Source organism: Pithys albifrons, chromosome 4, assembly GCF_047495875.1.
Source record: "Pithys albifrons albifrons isolate INPA30051 chromosome 4, PitAlb_v1, whole genome shotgun sequence".
Lineage (NCBI taxonomy): Eukaryota > Metazoa > Chordata > Aves > Passeriformes > Thamnophilidae > Pithys > Pithys albifrons.
In genome coordinates this window covers 67,137,068-67,163,277 of record NC_092461.1, presented here as the reverse complement: position 1 = coordinate 67,163,277, position 26,210 = coordinate 67,137,068, and the positions used below count along the sequence as shown (strand labels likewise).

Genomic DNA, 26,210 nt, shown 5'->3' with positions numbered 1-26,210 from the left:
AAATACTCCGAAAGATGTCCCAAGGAAATCACCAAAATTACTGGAATCTTGATTTCACAGTGATTCATTTGCATTTGAAAATACAGACAATATAAACTTCCTGCTCTCAAGTATCAGTGAGGATTTCTTTACACTAAAACACTGCTGGGATGAGCAGCACAGAAAAGCTTATAAAGAAGCAAGGTTAAACAACAGGCAGTAAATATAACTCAGGGCAGCCCAGGGTGAACACCTGATTATAATTGCATAAAATGAGACTCATGCAGAATGAGTTATAAAGTATAAAACATACAAGAGCAAATCATTAATATTGTATTAAACCATTTTTGGAAAACGTATGTAACTTTTGGCATATGTAAACTCCTGAGACAGAGGTCTTGGAATCTTAACAATATTGTCTAAAAGTAGTTTTTATGGATGATAATACAACACATGGGCATAAAAGACCATGTGGACTCCAAACAATCTTAATAATGTATTATATATACTTTCTCATGCTTACAGGCTTGTCTAAAGAGCTACAACTCTTCTGGTGCCATATAAATATTTAATTATGATAATGTAGAATATACTGATATTATATTACAACTGGGTATTTTACATCCTTCTTTCAAAATGGACTTTAGTTACATGCCAGCTCTGTTAGATTCATGAGTGTGTTCATGAGAGTAAGCAATCAGTACTCAGCTTCATTAAGTTTATATTTTTATACTTTCCAGACTAGAGGAAAACATTACATTATGGGCAGAATTTAAATAATTGCTTAAAAGTTAAGAAAATGCTTCAGTGCTTTTCTGACTAACAACAAATTTAAATATTTGCACAAATGGATTAATGCACTGAACTGAGGAACATTCTTCCATTTTTTTTTTCTAAAAAAACCCCTCAGAAAATGCCATAATATACTTTCTTCTCTTCAAATAAAAACACTCAAAGAAACCAAAATAAAAATCACATTTTTTATATATGACATTTCAAAATTAAGCTACACAGAGTGTTATGCTAACAGTCGATGATGTGCTGAATACTGACACCTAAGTTATTTTCTCAAGTGAAAAGTTGGCTTCATAAATTTACCAGAAAACTATTGGAATATTTTAAGGTTTTTAGATCTATCTTTTGCCAATAAGCAAGCTATTTCAAAAATACTTTTTTGTGTGTGCACATGTGTAGTAGTTTTGGCTTTAGTCAGCATAGGTCCCCATTTAGGCCTCAGTTTTTAGCAGGCCTCAAAGGTTGTGACACAGATTAGAGGGGACAGGCATCATCTGACTTAAGCAGCCATAGAGGTATTTCATATCATCTGACATCATCAGGAAGTGTCGGGGAGTATAACAAGCAAGATGGGAGGAGTCTCGGCTCTCTTTAGTCCCTGCTTCTGACCAGGACGGTTCCCGCTCCCTGACTGCTGATATCAGGCCCTCCTGCCGGTCGGCACGTCTGCTTAGCCGGGGACGTGAGCATATTCCTGTTAATTCCTCTTTCCCTCTTGCTGGGAGGTTTCCTTTGGGGAGGGGGTTTGGTTGGTTCGGAGTTTCACCTGTTAGCTGGGGCGACCTCGGTGAGCCTGTTGTTGTTTCCTGTCACCATGTGCTATTTCATATTCTGTGTTAAGCTCTCCTCTTCTCTGTATAAATATAAAAACCTCACTGTGTTTAAAGCCTTGTTTCTGCTGTTTTCCCTCACTCTCCTGCTCTGGGAGTGGACTTTTTGACTGGGTACCAGGCAGTTGGCATTTTGCCAGCCCAAACTATAACAACATGGTATTCTTCCTGAAGGCAATGAGTATTTCTGGAACCAAACAGTCCTAATACAGAAATGAAAGGTACCCTGTAAACCACTTTAACTAAATGCATGAGTATTTATGATGGTAGCAAAAAAAAATTAAAATGTACAAGACACAACCCCCCCAAATTAATACGGTGACACATATTTCAGACTTTTAAATTCAGAACAAACAGTGACAAAATACTAAGATAATGTAGAAGGATGCATGAAAGGTACTTGTATGGCTAATCATATAGTGATCCCCTGAAATATGTTCACATTAATATAATATACGGAGAAGTATTGAGCAAGACACCACAAAAATTTGAAACAAACTTAAGTTCTACTTATGTCCCACATGCCAGTCCTTCTTGTTGTGATCTTTATCTCTAAAATTGATTTCATTTATAAAGCCAAAACTACCACATTTATGTAAGAACAAAATGTATCTAAATTTGTTTTGATAGACCAAACCAAGTGATTCTAACTGGTATGGTTCTAAAGTTGCTTGACTGGTTTTTCACATTGACACAGTGCAGTAATTTCACATTCTTCTGCATATTTAAAAGCCTTTTACACATTATAAAGAGTCTATTGCAAAATTACTAAGAATGTTTGAATAAATCAATTTAGAAAATTGCTACTAGCTGTTTATTTGGAACGCACTGGTGTATTCCAGTAAAGAACATTCCGCCATTGTCTTAACGGTCACCTATGCTGTGCTCACACAAATGGCTTGCTGGATGTAAAATGTAAATTCACATTTTCTTAGGAGCTTGAATTTTTCTGTGTTGTGATTGCAAAGTAAGAATCAGTACTTCAACCCCTCCCCCCAAAGCCAAACTCAGGCATTTTGGGTATGATGCACTTTTTTCCCTTACAGGTAGCATGGTGACTGCCTGGTATGGTGTGTTTGTTATATTGAGGTCTATTTACCACTATCTCCTTCCTCTTTTGAACTAGGATGTTACCCCCAAACTGAAGTGCTGTCTTGATGACCAGAAGGGAAAGGATATCTTTCTATGGAGAGATAACTGTGTTTATTGAGCATTTGCAACTTAAACCTAAGTTTAAGGTGATAACAAACAAGGCTATTTGCACTATGGTGCTCAGCACCAGATAAATGCTGAAAATGTTTTGCAGTATGTCATTATATGTATGTGTGTAAGTATATACATTATGTGTTACCTTGGATACAAGGCTTGCTCTGTAGGCAGCTAACTGCTTCAGATATTCCTTCTTGGCAGCTTCAGTTTTCTTTTTGTATACCTAAAAACAAAGAGTGTCACATTGGTAAATTAATCTGTTTTTGTTTTTATATATCATCTGTGTGTCTCATGCATCTTCATAAAGTCTAAGTAAACAGTCTTTCCTTCTCATATTGCTTAAAAAGTGAAATCATAATCATCAAATATTTTAAAGAAAATATTTTTTCAGTGCTGAAACACACTTTAACTACCCAGCAGTACTGAAAAAACAATATCCCTTGTAGCATCTCAGGTTTAACTGTTCAAAGTGAAGTGTGGGGCTTACTTTCAAATGAACCCTCTAGGGTTGAGAGAAGACAGGCATGGGCCTATCCACTGGCTTCCACTTGTGATACCAGTTGAACCCCTTTGGGGAAGATGAGAATGTGCAGAAAGACATTTGAGCTAAATGAAGGAGGAGATGACAGCACCACACAGATCAGCCAAGAGGCTTTCTCTCTTCCCTGGGTAAACTGTTGGGGGCAGTCAAAGAAGCTTCATGGAGCTGCTAAGGATAATAAATGTTAGTCATTATCCCAGTCTTGATCCCATATCGGTCTAATTAACTTCTCAGGAGCATGTGTCTATTTCTGTACATTTCTCTCGAATTATTTTAAATGTGGCATGTGCACAATCTCATAATGGATTAAAGACCTTGGAGAATCCCTTCAATTTTGCCCAGATTTCAAGATCAAAGATTATTTGCAGGGTTAGGCAGGACCTCATAGCACCATAGTAACAGGATGTTAGAAAAGCATATGTAGATATTTAGGGTTGAAAGTTCCCAGGAGGAGAACCAGCTTCTCACCCATGGAACCTAGCTAATGACTTGCTATTAGCCACGTCAGTGTCAGATTCAGGAACAAGTCAGCATTTCTCTTTGCAAATGTCATGAGTTTCTCACCACTTCATGCCTTTTTTTCTTTTTTTTTTTCCCCTAAAAAGACAGATTTAGGAATCATGCATGAGTCCTGGCTTCATGTGACTAAGCAGGACTGACTTCTTTGTTGAAACAAAAAGCCTAAAAAGCATCTAAGGGTTTAAAAGTGAGGTAGACAAATAAAGAGAAAGAAAATTTACTCTTTTATTGCTGTTACATTTCACAATTTTTAAGTCATATGCCCGAGTTTAATTCATGTGTGGATGGGCATTTGGGATTCATAATATTACATAAAATGAAACTGCAGCTTTGTGTCTCTGCTCTCCACTTCTCTAGCCAAATGCACAACCTGGGCTTTATGGAAAACCTCCATAACAGTAAAGATTATCCGCCTTCCCCCTCCCAGCCCACACTACCAAGCTAACCGGGCTATTGATTCAAAGCTAGAAGATAGGCAAAGCTATTTTGGAGGACAATTTTGGAGTGTTGACCTGAATTCCATAGCTAAAAACACACATGAACATCTCCTCCCCAGAAAGATAAATTTTATGAAACTTTAAAGTGTTCTCTTTTGATCTTCCAAAGGCTCCAGTAAAAGCAGCGTCCTGTAATGGAGAGGACTTGGCAGCACAGAGTGTACACACAGAGGACAATACATTGCAGACTACAAAGTGAGAGTGGTAGTGTCAGGCTGGAATGATCCAGTACAACACCATTTTTATAAAGAATGTGTTGGTGAAATAATTTTTTATTTCCCTGAAGCTTTGCTTTCAGACACAGAGCAAAACTCAGATATGGGCTGGCAAAACTGCGAGGCTGTCTAAAAGGATTAAAGATTTTGCTTCCCAGGGAAACAAAAGATCATAATGGAAACAGAGAAGTCTTAGGCTTCTAAAATTGTAAATATAAAGACAAAGAGGGAAAAAGATTTGTTTTAGCTCTGCATATGTATCTTTGCACTCTTGCAATTTCTCCAGATTAAGATAAATACATAGTGTTTGCTGATTACTATTGTTCTGGAAAAAAAAAAGGTAACAATTTGCTTTTTAAGTTGTAATCACTTGAGATTATTAGATTATTTCTATTTGTTTTGAAAATGAATAAAAAATTAGTCAACAGTCTGTTCCTAGCTGCTAAAATTAATTCAGCTTGACCTAGAGAAAAAGACTAAGCTATTCTGCTTTGTATATTGCAATGTCTCTGCATCAGTCTGATAGCCAACTTAAAAAACAGAGCTGAACAAAGAATTTTACACAGAATAATGTTCTTCAAAAGATCATGTATCTACTGCTTCCACATTGGGTTTTATTTTGCATTACACAAATACAGAAAACAGACACTCCTGCTGTGCTCTTACAGTCACAGCATAATTGAAAGAGTCCTCTGGGACCTGACTTTTCCCGCAAATAGTCATATTGCACAAGGTTACCTCAATAATATGAAGCTAACAACAATTCTGTAAATCTCCACCTAAAGCATCACTACTTTAAAGGAACATCACAGTTGTTACTTAATTATTTCCTACCTATGCATCTACCATGTTCAAGGTACACACTGTCCTGCTCTCTTTTCTTGAATCTCTTGGTAATCAAATAGCAGTCACATAAATACCATGTCTTGGCTGGTAAAACAAATTTTAATGATGTGACCAAAGGCCATTATAGTAAAAAAGTCCTTACTGAGTGGTGAAAAGTTTTAGATGACCACAGCCCACTTTGATGTTTTGTATTAGCAAGAATAGTCCCTGCAGGCTGACTTGCCTAGAAGGTGATCAGCTCACCCCACTCCATCCCTGTTAAGGGCATTGGCATGTCCTCTGAGGAAAACAGCTTGACCTCTCACTGTCTGTATGATACTATCCTTTTGAAAGTGCCCACTGTTTAGGTCAGCATACAAGTAGGCTGATTATCCTCAGGATGGTTTTAGAAATTCTGCTTGGTCCTGGCTGACACTAAAAATCAGGCTAAATTCTGCCTGTCTAGGGAGTAACAACATGGTAAAATGGTATGGATGCCAGTATTTTTCTCTGAAGGCAAATGAATTTGGTCCTGGCAGTGGATACCAGTTCATTGATTTCGTTCTAGACTGGACTTGTACTGGGGGCTTAGGAAGGCAGGGCAAGTAGGGACCATCTACAGCATTTCTAGCAGCACCTCAGACAGGTATGAGTGAGTCAGCTGCTCCTCCCAACCTTTTTTTTTTTTTCCTTTTTTTTCTGCAGCTGTGAGAATTTTTAGCCCTCAGGCTTAAATAGTTTATAGTAAGTGTAAGAGAATTGCATCCTTGCAGCACTTTGGGAGAGGAAAAAGGCTTGTGTCATCATTTAAGTGTACTCTAGAAAATGGCAGAAGCTCTTTTTGAGTTTTGTGCTTAAGTCAGTGCCCAATTATGAAACACATCATATCCAACTATACATTTAATGTTTTTCCTGTAACAAGAAGTAAGGTTCTGCTCTGTTGCTTATCTGTAGTGTATAGTGGGATTATTTAATTTTATTTTCAGCATCTCAGAAATTTCTCATAAGGTCATTTTTCTGTCTTCCATCAAGCAAGTAACAATCATTAAATAAGTAACTTGACAGGAGCCTATAGTTATGGAACTAAATAATTTCTATCTTGCTTTAATTCAATTAACATGATAATTGAATGTCAACTGATTGTCACTCAGGCAGTAAAGGCCCATTCTGATTCAGCAGCTGATTTGTTTCCTTACACAATATTTTATTTTTCATATTGTCTCAGTTGTGGAAATTGAATGTTGGCAGAAAAACCCCATAATTTCTGTATATGCAGGGTGGGTCAGTTTAATTTATTCTTACTTTCTTCAGCATGTTATAGAAACTCCAAACCACAAAGACTACATTAATTTGTCTATAAATGAAACTTGATGGCATTATTTTCCTACATGCTTCACAAATGCAAACGTAGACAGCATAATACACAAGTCCTTACCTAACTGCACTTTCAAGATAGCTTCACGTTCCCTTACTGTGTTTAGCAAAATATGCAGAAATACAGAAGTTACTTTCCAAAAGGAGCAAGTACGAAATTCACTTTGTGCATGTCAATATATAAGATAGAATTTGAATTACGTCACCAGGGAAATGCACACTGTGGGCTCTCACAGCCTGGTACCATAGTTTCACTTGGAAACAGAGAGGTGGTGAGTTATAGGAAAACCACTCACAAATACTAGATTTACCAAATTAAAACCACAGCAGAAAATCTGCACTTCCGTTTTATGATGCCAACTTCTGCATGTTTTGCTTTATGTATTTTAACTGCTGTTTATTTCTTGTCCTTTTGGATCATAAATTCCTTGTGGCAGGCTTCCTGTCTCCTGTGATCTTCTATGTGTTCTATAATATGAAACTCATCACTGGTATATAGTTGAAATATACCTGTAATGGATTAAGCCAAGATTTTGTTCTGGCTAGCCATCTCTTCTCAATGAACTTCCTGTCAACTTGCTTGTGGAGGACTATCAACACATCACAACACACTAGGCAGCAGGATGACCATCCTGCCTCATGTGGCTTCCACCCATATTTCTTTAAGGGAACACATCTCCCTTCTCCCAGTCATCACAAGAGCCAAAACAGGCATTGAAACTTCTGCAGAGATGTCCTCAGTTTTGAGTGTTAGGTGCTAATGGAAGATTATTGCTTGTGATTATAGTACCCTTTGATACTAGAGATGATACTAGAGACTTGGACACAATGAACTAAAATGACTGATGGCTTTAGGAGAAAAAGAGACTTTCAGAATTTGTGCCTGTAAAGTCTGCAAAAGCTGTGTGTCCCCCAGCTGACAAAGCACATTACAAAGAACCATGCCACTTCCCTGGCTTTGCCTAAATAGATGGTATGAGAATGAAAAAGAAGGGGAAGTTTTCCATTTATCTTGCGAATATCTTCTTACAGCTGACACTTGCAAGCAAGTTATATTTCTCTTTTTAAAATGATGTAGAAGTACCCACATTTGTTTTGGTGGAAGTATTCCAGAAACCCCTCCGAAAAGTATATGCAAAAATAGTAAATCAAAAAGCAGCATGACCGATTTTGTCTGCTTGGTCTCTGCAGTGTTATAACCCATAGGAGTGTCACTTTCACAGGCTACAGTTACAGGAATGTCATCTGATAAAATACAGTAGGCTGCAACCCAGAATTAAATTCCACATTCAGACTGTCGTTCCTGGCCCTAAATACCGAGGCTCGTAGAGAAAACTTGTATTTTTTCCAAGTGGGAGACATATCTCTAGTTTTAATCTTCTGAGTTTGCAGCAAAGGCACCTAGAGCTGCACATACTCATCTAAAATATGGAGAAAGATATTCCCACAGCAGTCAGAAAAAAAAATCCTCAGAATTGCTTAATGGATACTGAAATATGTTACCATTTGATTCTTAATCTAGGTACATACAGTAACAGAAAGAGGCCCAGGGCTAGCTATATGGCTCAGCAGTCTCTTTGACTGCAGAGCATGAAAAAGATACTGATGACATATTAGAAGCTTAGGGGAAAGAATTCAGTCTTTCTGGCATGTAGGGGAAAGATCACAGGCCAAATTCATCTCTAGCACAAACAGTGAGACTCAATGGAGATCACTGAAAATTGCAGTCACTTGTGCCAGGCCTAAATGTGACCTTATAGTCTTGACGCTTGCAGCTTATGGGAGCAGGACTGTACACTTTATCAGAAGCATGTTGAATGAAAGTTAGGTACAAAAGAAGTGACATTAAACATATGACTTAGGTGGTGATCATTTCCACAGGTTGGTATTCTTTTTAAAAAAAAAAAACAAACCCAAGGATGTGGGGCCTCAATCGAGGCACAATAATTGGGCCTAAATCCAGTTTTGTATGCAAATAACTTATAGCCATGTTCCTATCAAGTTCAACTGTATGGATAAAAGGTGGGGAAGAAGAATAAGTAGAAAATTAAGGCTATTATTTATGTTAAAGTCAACATTTCATAACTTGGTGGCCTTGTGCAATATTTCTCTAGGAGTTGTGTCTGTTGTGTGCTGCAAATGGATATCAGAAATCCACCTTTGACATGGGGTTTCTGTTGCTCCCTTTGACTCCAGTGCTTTCAAGAGGCTGCAGGAGGACCAAGCTGCTCAGTGGGCTGGGCAGGAGGCAGCAAATTACAATCCGTGTTAGCCTACACAGAGGAAGATGTGGCAGCTAAGGGACCTAAGGGACTCCTATGGTGACATTAATTTTATATTTTCCTGCAACAGAGGGGAAGGTCTTCCATCCCGAGTGTACAGCACAGTCCTGCTCAGCTCAGCTCTGGGTGGCAGTGGGAGGTGTTGGGTGCCAGAAGTCCTTCAGCAAAACTGCATTGCAAACAGGGGACCTAATACTGCCCCCCTTTGGAGTCAATGGAAGTTAAGGAGTTCAAGGGCTAGCCCTGTAGAAATCCGGGCAATAGAATAATCTGAAGATATAAATTTATATATGTGAACATATATATACATAGATGTGAATTATATCTGTGCTTAATATGTGCCTGTCCTTGACCCATTTGTGTTCCAGCTCATTAAGACCAGATGCTTCAGAGAAAGGGAGGAGAGGGATGAGGATCAGTTAGTTGTTTTAAACTACTGACACTCTCACCTAGAGCTTTAAAGGTTAGAGATGCAATTTCAATACGGAAATTTGTGAAGAAAAACAGCACATCTCCCAAATACACCTAAGATGCAACACTGGTAAAGCAACTTTGCTGGTGCAAGTAGCTGGGAGGGGAGATGCAAGGTTGCTGTCTGTTCTGCCTATTCCTGAATCCATTTTACTTGTAATTCACTTTGGCTGCGCACACACACAGATGTGCATTCTCTTCCTATTCTCTTTTACGAAAATAAAACAAAGCTAAACCTTGTGTGGTTGTTCATCTACTAAACTAAAGGTACATTCTTATCATCTTACAAGTGTGTTAGTTATTTCTTGGAGATTGCTTCATTTGCATGAGGCAAATAATTTTTATAAAAGGTCATTTTAAAAGGAGATAAACAAATGCCTGTGTGAGTATATGAGCATATATGAGTGAACAAACTGCAAATTTATGTTTTAAAAATGCTACTGACGACCTTGACCTGGTGGTCTGCCTATCTTCTGAAGGTGTTCCAGCTGCCAGTCCCCTGAACTGTGGGACATCCTGACACCAGGCACCCCACATGCATGGCAATGCAATGGGAATGTGATGGCTCTTCCATCTTTAAGTGATGGGACAGCATTACACCCTGTGAAGGAGGAGGAGCTAGGATAGGTGTCCCCAGAGGCCAGTTGGTGCCAAAACCTGCTGAAACACTGATCTTGGATCCACTCTGATCTAACTTGTGGTGTCTCACACCACAAGAGAAGCTGTGGGGATGTGAACTGTTGGCTAGCATTACTTTTAAAATCCCTCCTGATCTACCTGATTCATCCCAGAAGGGGAAAATGGGCTGCTATGTCTAAAACTTCTCTGTGGTCAAAAGAGAAACTTATAAAACATGCTTTGTTATTTTTCATGCCCAAATCAGTCTAGGTTATTTTTAGTGACCAAAATAGAAATCCCCAAAAGCTTGTGGGTTATAGCGAAAATGGTAACAGCATCACAAACATTGACACTAATATACAGCCAAGTTCCATCAGATGTTAAAGAACAAGCTGCAGCTTTTATCTAGTGGGTCTTTGAGCACCAATGAGGAGTAAAATATTTGATTTTGTGAGCTCTGAGGATTTGTCAGCTGCCTCATATGTATAATTCTGGCTCTTCATATTCCTGCTGCTTCTAATTTAGCAGGACAGGCTCATAATTGAAGCAAATTAACTATTTACACTTGCCACATCTACCAGGGGAAGAGGACACATCAGCAGGAAAGAATGAGTGGGAAATTAAATTCTTCCCACTTGTGTCAGATCTGCCCTTATATAAACACATTAGCAGTAATTTCATGAGGCGTCAACCATAGGAATAAATACTGAGGGATAAAATAATGAGGTGTTGCTATTGAGCTGAACTGTTGTAGCTAATATTCCCGTGTATGAATTATGCAGCCTGAAAGATAGCATCTGTTACAGCACTCTGACAGTTGTTTTACCTGCTTCTTCTGATTGTTAAGTTTTGAGTGCCCTGTGTGAGTCAGTCCTTCTTCCAACTGTAGGGCCAGTGCAACATTTAAGTTAACACACAGAAACACACACACATACACCCGTACATACACTAAGCTGTTCACAGGAGGCCAAACTAATTCCTGTTAGAATTCCAGTTAAGTCACTGAAGTTGCACCAGAGATTAATTTTGCTGAATGTTGAATAGATGTTCAATTCCATTTTTAGAATAACAGAACATTTATTAAGGTCTTTGGCTGAAGTTTTAAAGTTACACTGATGTAAACAAGAACATTTTGTTTGTAATTTGCCACATCTATTACAGCTTTACTAGAACTCCAGTTAGAAACTGAAGGCTCATTTAGTACACACATGTCTGGTACTGATTTAAAATTACTTCCCTTTTTCATCTAAGGACAGAAAATGACCTAAATAGTCTTTTTACCCAGTTTAAACCAGTGTTCTATCTGAAAGCCAGAGACTCAACCATTTAGCATGCTGAACCCTCTTTCCTGGAGGCTGTTTATCTCCCCTTTGCAGTAAAAATGTATGCAAAGGGCAAAGATCCACATAAATAAGCTACAAAAATGGGACGTACAGAAGTATAGTACTAAGGAGAAAAAAGAGTGTGATCATGAGAGAGGAACTAGAAAAGTCACTGAAAAAAAATATCCCTGAGGTATGGCTACAGCATTCAGGAGAATATATCTCAACATACAGCTGCTACAGCTGTATTCATTAATAGATTTATTAATCTGAACAGTTTCGGGAAACATTTACAGTGAAAAATGAAGGAAAGTGCACAGTCCTGTCTTTTTATCATGTATAATCATCATACTCAATTCAGAATTTGGGAAGAAACCACGACAAAGCCCACCATGACCACTAAAGTCCCTTTAATTTCTAGGCTTCTCTGTACAGGTTTGGGCAAACAAAACACAGGCACATACCAGCACTGTGCAAATGTCCCTTTTACAAACAGAAATTAATGGGAACAGTTATAGCATATGACTTAAAAATGGAAATGTTTTCATATGGTAAAATGAGGGGGAAGTACACTGTTAATCTGCTTTCATCTAATAAATTGCAATAACCTCATGGCAAAAGTATCAGAGTGCAATCCATTCTAAGCATAACTCTCCCTTAACTTCAGTAAGGCACCCACCATCATCTAGTTCATTTTCATTTCCTTTTTTGTCATTCAAATCCTATTTTCTCAAACAACACTTTCCTAAATCTTCACATTTGAAAAACATATGTGGTTTTTGCATAAAGCTTTTCAAGCTACAGTCAGGTCATCAAAATTTGTTGCAAAGGGTTGGACATACATATACTGCCCTTAGTTCATTAATGTACTGAGTTTCTGTACCTTTATTTATTCTGTGGTCAATCTTCAGGAATAAACAATTCTATGCATTTCAGAAAAAAAATGGCTCAGATCTTAGGAACAAAGACAATTTCATTTAAATATGAAAACATGAGGCTATTTTTCTCTCTCAATAGCTGCATTATGCTATACTTTCTGATTCACTTATATTTACTATTTAAATAGTAAAAGGAGTTCCATTTCAGGAAACATAATTTGGAGAAGCATTTCTATTTAAATTCCAGAATACACATTAACTTCCAAAACATAAAAGCCAGAAGCTTTATGATAATTGAACCCTTTACAGCAAATATAATTCATCAATAAAGTAGTCCTTTAATGACTTTATTGTTTCTTTATTTAATTATTTTTGAATTTCAGAAGCTTCTTCAATGCCAAGTACCAAATGCTGCATTAATACTTTGTATTTTCAGAGTTAAGTTTTCCTACCAGAGACACAGGTTTTGTAACAGTTTCTATCACTCTGAATCTGAAAAATTAGGCCTTTAAAATACAGACTATCTAGTCAGTTAAGATGTCTTGTAATCATTACTTGGTACATTAGATCCCTAAAGGAAAAAATATGAGTTTAAATTTATTCTAGAAAATAGGATTGCCAATTTTATTTTTTTAAAAGGGGACTATCTTTTATTATTTTCATACAGTGCTAGATTAGAAAGGTCTTTGGCCTGGAGTTTTAAAAATGTGCTTAATAGATGACAATGAACAGGCAAACAAAGAGCAACAAAGATATGCTAACCCAAACTCTTGAAAAAATTGGCTTAAAAATCTAGTTGCAGCCAATTTTTTCATGGATATGTCATGTGGAGTCCTTAACACATCATTCTGCTGTGTTTCAGCTTAAATTGAGAAGAGAAATGGGGAGAATAAATTTTGTTCTGTTTCAGTGTAAGACTTATTCAATTATTGTTTTCAAATATGAATAGGAAATTGAAATTAAAGCTGGAAATTCAGGATTTTATGCACTTTTCTTAAACAGAAATCTATGGAAAGACTTCAGTATTCTGGAGGTAGAACTCATATGACAAGCTCAAAGGAAATGTGCATTTTATAGTCTTTGAGGTTTATCTCTGCTATATGATCTTGGACCATTATTTATGAAGTTAAGGTTTCTGAGGTGGAAGCAGAACAAATACTATGGAAGGAAAAACCACAGTACTGCAACAGTCACAAATTAAGGGTCTGCATAAATAAATAATTTTTTGCTTGGTGTCATCACAAGAGATATATATGTTAAGTAGAGAGACAGATTCTGTACTTCCAGGTCTTGGCCTTTCACCATTCCAGGAAAAAAAATTGTGTGTCCAGATTTCAAGAACAGGGCATGATTCTGGACAACAATCTTTCTATGGATTAGGAACCAGTTTAAGTGAGATACCACAGTCTATGGTTTCTCAGCTTTGATCAGAGGTCCTGGCCATGGACAACAGGGACAGCAGGCTGCTTTTTGCATCTTTGGGCAATCTGCTGAGCAGTGGCTACTCTTGGTGGGGCTCAGAGCGCTGTCCCTCCTGCAAGCTGGAAGGTATGTGGAACAAAGAGGAATGCCATTAACCCTCTTGCTTGTGAGCTTTACCAAAAGCATAAGTCTGTACTTTTTCTCAGTTGAAAATGAACAAACATCATGGTTCCCAAAAGTAATGTTCAACCACAGAACTGTTGTACTGGGAAGATCTAAATAGCCTGACAGACCTAGAACATTGGCCTTTGCTGGACATAGAAAAAAAGGGAGAAGAAAGAGCCAATACAACAAAATAACTAATGTGCTAGGCCAAGTGACTTCTCTTATTCCTGTATTCAGAAAGTTACCTTTCTTCAAGCTAAACATTTTTTTTTAGTTAGTCAGTGAGTGAAAAATCTTGATTCTTATTACACTAGTATCTTTAACAAGGATCAAGATGTACCTATACCATCCAGTTATTAACAAATTAAACCTTTTTTTTTAAGCCCAAATATTTTTACATACCAAAAAATCATAAGAAGATTCTCCTTTAACTCTTGGTCTTATTATCTATAATTTTGCAGTAATAATGTGTGAATGAATAAGGTTCAATGTACCAGTACTTTTCCACTCCCTATGCTGACACCAACCCTCACCCAGGTTTCCTGCAGCCCATAAAACTCTCACCCAGTGTATCCTTTCCTTCCAGATCTGTTTCCTTCTTAAAGTTCCCATTTCTTTATCAATCCAATCCATTATATTGTCAGTTAGTAAAACTACAACCAGTAACAACAGGAAAGCAATGGCATGCTATAGTGAGGATGAATGGCATTTGCCCGCTGTCACCACGTGAACATGATGAGCTTCCAGAGTTGCCCACTTTTACATGGCATTCAATTGGTTTGGAAGGATTTCTGCAAAGGTTCAGGTCCAGCTCTGCTGACCTCCTTGCAGAACCAAAGCCCTTCTATGGAAGACAGACCTAACTGCGAGATGTGATTTCCACAGCCCACATGTGTACTAGAGGATATGCCAGAATACTGTTCATTTGCCAGTGTCCACCCTACATCTCTTTGGGTCAGTACATCACTGATTTCTTTCATAAAAGCCGGATGGATTGGGAACAAAGGTAAGCTCAGCTTCCCTTCTGGCATCTTGGGATCATGGGGCAGGGAAAAATAGGCAACTGGGAGCTCAGATATATGTCAGGTCCCACTGCACAGGTCTAAGTTTTGGCAGCAAGGTCCTCTTACACCACAATGTCAATACACAGGACAATGCCATCATAAAATCTTATGACCACTACTTTTGGCATAAAAAGGCCTAAATCTAATTCTAAGGCTTGTGCCATACCCCAAAACGAAGGAAACTCTTATACTGGTTTCATACAGAAGAAATGAAACTATACTCTCCTCATCTCAGTCTCTTTAAATCAAATTCCTAAGATGTCACATATTCAAGTTTCACCCTGGCAAACAAAAGAAGCTGCCTACAGTGCTTAGATGACCCTGATAACACTTTCCTGAAACAAAGCCTCTGAGCTATAGCACATACTGTACCTGTTTTTGTTCTTCTCCTAAGCCGTCCCACATTGAAGCTACAATTTTAGAGACTTCGCCGAAAGTAGCATTGGGGTTTTGGCCCTTGATGGCTGCTTGAGTGTCTCGAAAGAACAATGCATAGGCAGACACGGGTTTCTGTGGCTCATTTGGGTCCTTCTTCTTCTTCTTTTTGGGAGTTTTTGGTTTCTTTCCCATATCTGAAGCAGGTCTCTTCTCACCACCATTGATCTGTAACATAAAATTAGAATAGTACTATAAAAAAAATGATTTAATTCAGTCCACCCAGTGTTACAGCCTCTGTGATACAAAATTTTTGGATTTTGCATGCAAAAATGGAATTTTTCATGCCATTTTTGATAATCTAAATGTTGACACTCTCTGCCTTAGTCACATGTATAAAATTCACTATAAGTATTTCAGATTACATAATTTTTTTTCCCATGAAGTACTTTATATTTTTCTTTCATAGAATTGCTATAATCTCTTTTATAGTTCATCTGGTCATTTTTTCACCTTTTCTAAGTTTTATTGCTAAAGGCTATAACATGCATATAATGAGAAAACTCAAATGAAATTGGTTTCTCTATAGCCTCACTACCAGTTCAACAACACTAACCACCTGCAGGCAGCAGGAACACTGTCATTTCTACCTTTCTTATTCTTACCCTTCCCCAGAGTGATCCCAGACTACTGTTCAAATCAATTTCTTCTATAGCTGGTAGTACACCTTCCAGGGACTTTGAAGGGAATCTGACTGTGAATTAAACAATTAAATTATAGACATTCCCCTACACACCTTCTAACTAAAGTCTGAAGAAACAAAGCTTTAACAGTACAGACAGTTTAGAGCTCCTTGAAGGATGAGTTCTGGTTCTGATCTATCTGGATTTAGCTGCATAGTTTTTCTCATCTGCTCATGTAAATGCAAACAGTTTGGGGAAATGAGTGAAAAAGGAACGGTGTATGGAGGGAAGTTCATGTGCATTATTTATGCACCACCTCAAAAAAACCCCAGCACATGAGCATTTGTGCAAACACCGAAGTACCCTATTTTCCAAATGAAGTTGGTGAAGGGTCTAGAGAACAAGGCTTATGAGGAGCAGCTGAGGGAACTGGGGTTGTTTAGCCCGCAGAAAAGGAAGCACAGGGATAGCATATCACTCCTTACAATGCCTGAAAGGAGGTTGTATCAAGGTGGGTGCCAGGGTCTCAACAAGCCATGGAATGAGAAGAATGAGAAGAAATGGCCTCAGGTTGCACCTAGGGAAGTATAGTTGGATACTGGGAAAAATTTCTTTACCAAAAAGGTTGTCAATCACTGGAACAGGCTGCCCAGTGAAGTGGTGCAGTCACTGTTCCTGGAGGCATTTAAAAGATGTGCAGATGTGGCACCTGGGGCCATGGCTTAGAGGTGTACTTGGATACGTGAGGTTAACGGTTGCACTTAACGATCTTAAAAGCCTTTTCCAACCTCACTGATTCCATGACTTATAAGCACATAAAGCGACACTAACCTGATTCTTCAACAGATTGGAACTCCATGGCAGAGCAGATTCTCTTGATATGATCACTTAATTTACTATACCTGTAGCAATGATGTGTGATCCTACAAGTGCTTTCAAAGGCTTTTTTCTTTTGTAGGCATGACCAAAGTAGTGTGCATCATAAACGTTTTGAAGTGTGAGATCAAGAGCATAAAAGGTATGCTTTAGGCTACGGATCTACCAGGCTTGACTTCTTTCACTTCCATGTATTATTATTTTTTAATAATGCATATCAAGTGGTACAGAAGAATAGAGGTGTTCAAATCAGTGGAACTGCATGAGTAAAATGGCTGGAAATCCTCATTTTGAGAAAAAAGCTTTTTTGTTTTTCTATATGAACCACTGTGTGGTGTCCAAAAGACCCAGGTGACTAAAGTGAACAACCTGGATCTCTGTGGCTTAATAAAAACAGGAAAAAAGTGATGACTACAATTTGAAAATGAAATTGATTGTTTCCTGGGCATTATGTTAAAATAGATGTATCTTTAATACAAAGTTAATGGACACGCAGTCTATTGACAGCAGGAAAAAACAGAAGCAGTGTGCTAACCGTTATTAAGTTATCCAAATTTTAGTCTCTTGCAATTATTTCATTCTACAGGGTACACAAAAATACCAGTTAAAGGATAATTAACTAGGCTAACTAGGGTTCCCTAGTTAATTTGACATCAGGGTAATTAACTCGGGTTCCCTAGCTAATTTGACAGCAGCTTAAAATCTTCAGAAGTCCTGTGTGAACTCCATGAGCAAGAAGACTTGAGAATAATTTGTTCTATAGTTATAATTTTACCTCTGTGATTGATTAATGCTTTCCTTCTTTCAGAGTATTTTTGAACCAAGAAGACTTTAAAATTCTCTGTGTGTTAGGATACCACATTACTTCAACTACCCTTAAACTAGGTGATATACTACAAAAACTTGAATAAGATACCTTCTGGTAAGCTGTTGCATGAACAGCTCTAAAATCTTATTCTCTGGCCTTAATGATCAAGACACTTCAAAAACCCACTGTTAAAAACAGAGTACACACAGGGGAAATTCTGTTTGTCTTATATGAAAATAACAAAATAAAAAGAATACAAGAATTCCAGTACTAATAACCTTGCAAATGGCTGGGACGATGGCCTGCCTTATGCTCCCATCAGTCTATCAGCTTCATAGACTCTACTTCTAACCACCAAAGCAGAGACAGATGGAAAATAAAATAAAACCCATATATATTCTGCTAGGCATAGACTTGTGCCTCAGAATCCCTGGAGGTATAGTTAGCTCATGGTAATCCACCTCCTGTCATGGCTTATTGCTTAATTATGGTGATGTATTTAACTTATTTATCACAAGAAAGCAATAATCTTTCACTTTAAAAAAGTGTATATTAACCATGTTGCACATATAATAGATCACAAGAATATCTAGTGTAGGATTTAAAACTATCAAGTTAGGCACATCGTTGATATCTAAATGTCCCCTGAGAACTTGGAAAATGTCTATAAGCATATTTAAAATAAACTGCAATAGTACCAAAGCCTTTAATGGAGCTAGGAGAGCTTTTTCATGCACACTAGCTTGCAGTAATCGCTGTAGTTTAAAATAGACTTTAATCAAGCACCATCTGCATAATAGGCTGAACAGAAACATAGACTTCTACTTATAACTCCTATCATATAAAGTAAATATTGTAAAACCTCTGCCACATAAAGAGAATATGCTGCTGCAGTTCTTTAGTAATTGTGTTTCTGTTATTTAATTCTTGCTACTTGCAGTCCTTTCACTATCTTCCCTGTTAAATACATTATTTGAATTTCTCTCTTAAGTGATATGCAAAGGAGCATAGAAGAAACCCCTGATATCCATCTATGAAGAAATACCTATTTACAAACCAGTAATGTTTCCAGCAGCTCACAATTATGCTTGGCAATAACCAAGTACATGTTTAATGGTCCAAGAGTACGAATTATGGCAAGAATTACATAAATGTAATATTCCAGTGTTGAGGTGGTCAGAATAAAGTATGTGCTAAGTGACCACCTTGTTTAGAATGTTTTTATAGGTACTTATAACTATTGATTTTTACCTCCTTTCTTTTTCTTTTTCTAATGATAGTCCCACATGTGAGATTTAGAAGAATTAAGAAGACTTAGTGATGTACACCCCTTGAAGAGATGATATCCTTAGTCTGAGCCTACATTTCACATTTCCATGATCCTAGCATCCTTACGACTTTATATCTAGCCTTATAATTCTGCTGCTGTTGTCACTGTCCTTATGGTTAAGCAACCTCACTGTTTTTAGAGTAACAGCAAGTAGGGAAACTGAGCCCTTTATAATACAGCTCCTTTCCCTTTTTTTTTTGTGCAAGGGAATATAGGACAGCTGAAGTGTAAACAGCCTATATGAAAGAGTCTTTATGAGAACAAGTATTGCCAAGAAGTATTTAACAGCTGCTGCCATTAGTTCTGTATATGTTGGATAATGCTTTGAATATTTATCATAGAATGAACATCAAAAAATTAATTTGTAAAGTTTCCATATTACTAGCATTTGGAATATATACATTAAGTTGAAATGGTCATTTTCTTCATGCATGGAAATCAGTGTTTCATAGGGATACAACTATATTTTTAGTACAAAGGTATATAATGTACATATTTGCTTATACTTTCCATTATCCTCTTTCTAGAAGTTCATGCAAACATGAACAGAACATTGAGATTTCTGGTTTGTTTTTTGTTTGTTTGTTTTTGGTTTTGTTTTTTTTTTTTTCTCTAGATAGAAATAGGTTTAGTTGTTAGGGAGCTTTCTACCAAATGTGCTATCAAAACCCCAGTGGCTTCTCTTTCACACATAAGGCTGAATTTTCAGCTGATATAAACCAAAGGCCGACATCTGACACAGAGGTGATTTTCCATTTGAAAATGTACTTTGTCGTCTTGATCAATGTTTGTACATAGGCAAACATCTTCTCCTGCTGGTTAAACAGGGACAATGTCACCATTGCTATTAATGATATCATGAATCCAGAGGGAGTTGTTTTTTATGCAATCCTCATGGCAGGAACATCCTACTGACTCCGTGAAGGGAGCTCCACCAGCTACTGCAGGACTGGAGCATGTGCATCTCTACCAAAGGACTGACTAATGAGCTCTGGCACTGTTCTGTTAAGTAATACCACACATCTAAATTAGAGTTTATAAATCAAAGAGAAAACACCAAATTTAGTGAAGTTATATTCAGGTAAAAGATAGAGGTTTTTCACAATGAGACAGAACAGCTGGTTTATCTCTTCCTGGAACCCTCCAGTGCCTTCTTTCACTGGGATGAGGATTTCTGGAGTGAGAACATTCCCACATTCCTCCAAAGCAAGTCTGAAAAATGTAATACTGTTGTGTCTGGGGAGAAAGGTCTCCAGAGAAAACCAGTTTACTCTGAGTATTCATATCCATTGACTTCCAGGAAGAGCAACATGACAGAGAGAGTGGCGAGTTTTAAATCACGAACTACAACAACACACTACCTCCTTAGGCTGATCATTCAAACCCTCTTGCCTTTTACAGAGGGAACTACAGCATAACCATTGCATTGGATCAGGCATGTCAGCCCACTGCCTGTCTCCAATGATGGCCAGCCTCAGGTGTTTTCAAGAAGACCTAAAAAATCCCACAGAAGACAGCATGACATTATCTGCACTCTGTCAAGCTTGTTGGTTAAACCATACTAGTCAGAGAAGAATTGAAATCCTCTGTTATTATTAACCAAATTTTATATCCATTAAAACTTTTCTCTTAGGAGAGAAAATATAATTATAGAATTTTAAGGCAATGTATCTACTGCACCATCCTGAATTTATTTTTGTGTTGCACATTGTGCCTTTTGTCATCTTTTTTCTGCTTAGACTGAGCATGAGAGAATTTTAAAGAGAGTTTTGCAAAATTGCATGCTTTGTTAAAAAGTTGAACATTTTATATAAACACTGAACATGATTTAAACTTCCACAAAGAAAGGACCAAGTTTTCCTTAGTCTACAGTGTTTTGTATTTCTCTATTGAAAACAATAGTTTCAGATAACTACTGCTTGCATGAAACTACATCCCTACACTTTGGCTAGTAAAAAGTGTTACAATGGAAAAGTACATGAAAAATATGTGTGAGATAACTGAAATATTTGATAGAAGCAGAAAGGAAATATTGTTTGAGTGGATGTTTTCTCCAGAAGTTCAGAGCATCTTGTATACCCCCACCAATATATGTAAAAATATTAGCAAAGCAACAGGAGTAGCAAATAAATTATTTTAAAAAAGTAAAGGCTGCCTGGAATTATTTTTACATAGTTATATTCTAAAGTCTCCTTCAGTAAAGAAGTGCTCTTTTATAATGAATTATTCAGTAATTTTTAAAACCTAAAGTTTGTGAAATCAGGGGAATGTCCTAAAATAAAACTTTTGAATCTGAATTTATTCAAAATGTAGTAAAACATATGTCTCCAATTACATGATTATTTTATAGCTTGAGGCATGAAAAATAATATAATTTGAAAACAAATCAGACTTACATTTCTTGACTGGATTATACCTCCTCAGTGACTCACAATATGTTTTCTTCATATTCCTTGCAAGTCTGCAACTTTTCCCCACAAGACATGGCTGTGGTACACTACAAGGTACACGGTACACACGACACTGCAGGAGTGCTTTGACAGCACTGATGTTTTGCAGTGACCATCAAATAGAGCTAAAGTGGTCCTCAATTTCAATATCCTCTATTTCTGGTTTAAGGGATGACTTTGTGCTAAGCCCCAATCTTTCTGTGTCTCAGCTTTTTTGTCTGCAAAATTAAGATAATAGTCTTGCGTATTTTTGTGAGGTTTTCAGGATTTTGGGAGTTTTGGGAGATTTTCACATGCAAAACCTGCTATATAGATTGACATTTATCCTTTAAAGAAATTTATTATGTAAATTACTCTTATCGCTTCATGCCTGTACTGACACTAAAATGAAGCTTAAAAATGTCATGATGAAGTGTCAGCACTTCTCAAAGTATAAATGCATAATAGGTCTTCCAGTATTCAAGGTAAGGCTGTTAAAGTTCATAAGACCTTTCTGTTCTGGTTGCTATCATGTTCTATTTACTCATCCTGTGACCAAGTAGCAAAGACTAGCACATTGCACAGACTGTTCATACTTTTTACAGCAGTAACTTGATCTTTAACTGGGAACAAACATCTCTGCTATGCAAGCGAGAAAACTCAACCCTTACATTAAAGTCCTAAAGAAATTACTATCCTTTGAGTGTTTAACAGGATTCCAATTTGCTCTCATTAGGAAGAATGATGTAATTTACTCAAGCTGCCTGAAGAATTGATTGGATATTTTAAGTTCTGTATTCATAACCCTTTATTCACTTCAGTCAACCACGAATAATGTTTAAAGTATCACCTTAATAACTGTGGCCATATGATTAATTTCGCAGGTCCTAAAAATATCCCCCATTTACATAGCAATCCTAGCATCTAAGCCTACCTTAGAGCTATCTTCTCCTTCATCTTCATGGACTGAACTGGATGGTGAAGGAGTTGCAGATTTGCTTCCAGGTGGAGAGGGCGAGTTGTGAGGAACACTGTTTCCACCCATATTCAAACCAAGCTGTGCACTGAGCTGGGACTGGTTAATAGTAGTCAGCTGCCCGTGCTGCATCATTCCTGGCTGCCTAATATCTGCAGGTTGAACCCTTGGCCTCATGGTTGCCATCTGAGGATGGGAACTATACTGGGCTCCTTCTGTATTCCGTAAATCTTGCATCTACAAGAGGAAAAAAACTGCATTAAGCATATCACTAATAAAGTGTTCTGTTCTTTTAGACTTCATTTGGCCTGATTGGCTATGTAAAGCTTAAAGGAAATGGCAAGTACTTAAATAAACATGTAAATACTGGAAATAAACAGAACAAGGATATGATTGACATTTGCATAACACTGACTGTTATAAACTATTCAGCCCTTGGGGATAGCAAAAAAGCAATGGAAGCTTGGGTTTTTTTTTTTTAATAGGGGGAACAAAAGGGCACTGCTTTCTGTAACTGCACGTAGAGGATTTCTGAAGCGCTAACAAATAGGGACAGGTTTGCACTCTGAAGTTCAGACCTAGATCAAAACATGAACATCCTCAAAATTCAAGACAGTTTCCAGATCCTGCTTTTTTAACATAGGATTTTGTGTTTGTAAGTTGTGAATTTTGGAGCTGCAGTTTGCAGAATTTGAGTACCTCATATTAGGTCCAAGTCTACCTTGCTTATTGGGTGCAGCCCAATAAGATACTGGACTTTTCAGGATCCAGACCACTGACAAGAAAGATGCATTGATAGACTGATTAAAGGATTTCCGAGTTGATTTACTGCTAAGACATATATGGACAGAAAGTTCGGAAATCACAGGATTGACAAATGAATTCATTGTGTTATGTGGGTCACTGCTTCTTAGCATTAACAAGACATACTATCTTAATGCAAGCAACAAATTCAGTCTCTGCAAGGATAAAATTAAAAGCACTGGAGGATAAAACTTCTTTATTGTCCAGAGGTCAAATGCACCATACACACAGACCTCAGCAGATTGCCTCTAACATCTTTTCACTATACTCATACAGAAACATAACAAATAGAAAAGAATATCAGAGAGAAGCTCAGATTTAAGCTAAGCTGTTCTGTGCATGGTTTAACATTGACATGTCAATTCAGAGCTCAAATGAAATAGATATAGTTGTCTTTCTGTGCATCAGACAAACATGCTGTATAAATGAAGCGGAATCTGACAGGAGCTGCGATTCTGTAAGTTCCATTATGATAAGGATATGTGTTAATGATTCAATATATTAACAGAGCCAAATTTATTCTACCGACAGTCTTTGTTAGATGTGTTATGCGAATTATCTAAATATCACTCAGATTTTATTTTTCTTTAAACCTTTTATAACTCATGACTTCTATAACCTATCTCTCGCTCATATGCACACTCCTATATATCTCAGCAATCTGTAAAATACCTTTCAACCAGTAACACAGAGAAAAAAAAGTAAAGATAAACCTGTAACTTCACCTATTCTCTTGTTATTGCTAGTGTAAAACTGTATCCATTTTAGGGATTTTTTTTTATGAGCTTAGGGATTGATTTTTGTAGAGGTCACTGGCAGTAAATCAAACTAGTAATACTATACCTTACCACTTTACCTGTACTTGTGTCCCTGAAAAGCATTTGAAATGGCTTCTGTCAATGTGACATCACAATAGGTATTTATGATGTTACAGAAATTAATAGTTTTTGCTAAAAAAAGAGTTATTGATACAAACATATTTTCAAGTTCATTTAATGACCACTAAAGCACCAGAGGAGAGGATTGCAGCAGTGAATGAAATCAATTGAAGGCTGAAATTTGAATCCTGGTAGACATTTATATTTTTAAATTACTACTGATTTTTTGGTCCTTTCCCTCCAGTATCAGCACCCTCCTTAACAAGCGTTTAGCCTTAAAAGCTATAATTATCTCCGCCTCTAGCAGACAGCCTGTACCAAAACAATTGTGCCCATGAAGCTGTAACTCCTGCTTGGCTGTTTTACTCTGGATCCAGCTGTTGAGCTGGGCAGCCACTGGGGATGATGTATGGGAGTGTCGGCTCTCTAGGTCCTCTTGGCCAGCTTGAGGCAAAAGGGGCAGAGAATGGAAAGCCACACAGTCCCTCATGCACTGGGTAAAGAGAGGCAAAACCTTCCCCAAATTCCTCCTTTCACCCTGTCTATGGTGCTCATGTCTCAGCATGGGTGTGTGCCCTCCCCAAGAACCCCCCACCCTGCAGGGGCTGAGCCCACACTGCCCTGCTTGCAAATGCCTTCAGTTTTCATGGGCAGGGCCCCATTGTGCTGAATAAACCCTACCACAAAAGGCTGGAAAAGCATGACTACTTTTTAATAGGATAAAGCATCCTAGTGATTTTATGAACTCTGGGAAGGAAAGAAACAACATCTGATACTCTTAGCTAACTCTTACTTTAAATGAACTTGCAAATTACCTACCTCTAAAAGCAGGACAAAAGTTAACATTTAAATTACTTTTTCTCAAGTAAAATATAATACCATTGCTTTAACTGATGTACAGGAAGTTCCACGTGAACATGAGAATTTCTTTATGGTGAGGGTGACTGTGCACCGGAACAGACTGCCCAGAGAGGTTATGGAGTCTCCTCACTGGAGATATTCAAGAACTCTCTGGACACAACCCTGTGCCATGTGCTCTATAATGACCCTAGATTGGACCAGATGACCCACTGTGACCCTTCCAATCTTACCCATTCTGTGATTCTGCTCTATTCAAAAAGACATTTTCTTTATTAATAACTCTTAATATGGGCTTCAAATATTATTAGATATAGATGACATCAGACATAAAACATTCTGTATTTGTTGTCTTTAAAAAATGTATATTTTTAAACAGTCTGTGATACAATTTTAGGCCCAGCACTGAACACAGACTATGTTTTCAGATAACACAACACCAATTGACCAGCACAGAATGCATCCCCATACCAATCACATGTGTGTAGACATATCTATCTATCTATCTATCTATCTATCTATCTATCTATCTATCTTCAAGAAAACCCTTTACTAGGGAAATTCTGAGGACTGCAAATGAGATGGTGCACTAGAAAAAATCCCTTTTTTTTCTTTTGACATGAATTTATTTTGTCATCTGAATTTTTAAATCAGATGAATACCAGGGGCCCTCAAAAAAACAGATATAAACAGCAAGTTGATTTAACAGCACATGTTCTCTTTTAGATATTAAGCCAGAACCCTCTGCCCTCCATGAGAGTTGCCTGCAGACAACACGCTAGTGTAAGTTCATTTCATAGAGCTGTGGTCTTCAAGGATCAACAGAAGTGATCCACATCTGCATATGAGGCTTCTAGTTCACTTCCTTGCCATGCATTGCAGAGACTGCCTTCTCCCTTCCTGCCCCTTCCTAGTGAAAAAGTGGGATCATCTAAGAAAATGGAAAAAGGAAAATGGAAACTGCTTATTCTTTGGGTAATAACAGGCAGATAACCACATAAATGTGAAAAGCTGTGAGGCTACACCATGGAGAACATATGATTATGAACCTTCAGGTTCCTAAAGGATCCACAAACAAAAAACTGTCCCATCTTCTCTGCTGGGTTCAAGAACAGACTGTCATGAAAACCATACACCTGGGTTATTGCTGAGATGTTATGTTATGCTCCTGTTTCAGATGCTGTGGC

The 26,210-nt window shown here is 37.5% G+C and overlaps 1 protein-coding gene across 3 annotated transcripts in view; it reads right to left on the bottom strand.

The window, feature by feature from the left end:
- The window catches only part of TOX (thymocyte selection associated high mobility group box), a 220,524-nt gene that overhangs the window by 23,580 nt on the left and 170,734 nt on the right, over nucleotides 1-26,210 (bottom strand). For 2 of the 3 annotated variants that reach the window (XM_071553101.1, XM_071553100.1), the window contains exons 4-6: nucleotides 22,442-22,720; nucleotides 15,379-15,609; nucleotides 2,956-3,036 (exon numbers count right to left, since the gene is read on the bottom strand). In XM_071553101.1, the coding sequence (XP_071409202.1) occupies nucleotides 2,956-3,036; nucleotides 15,379-15,609; nucleotides 22,442-22,720 (591 nt within the window). The remainder of the gene's footprint in view (nucleotides 1-2,955; nucleotides 3,037-15,378; nucleotides 15,610-22,441; nucleotides 22,721-26,210) is intronic. The other variant, XM_071553102.1, reaches the window with a different exon arrangement.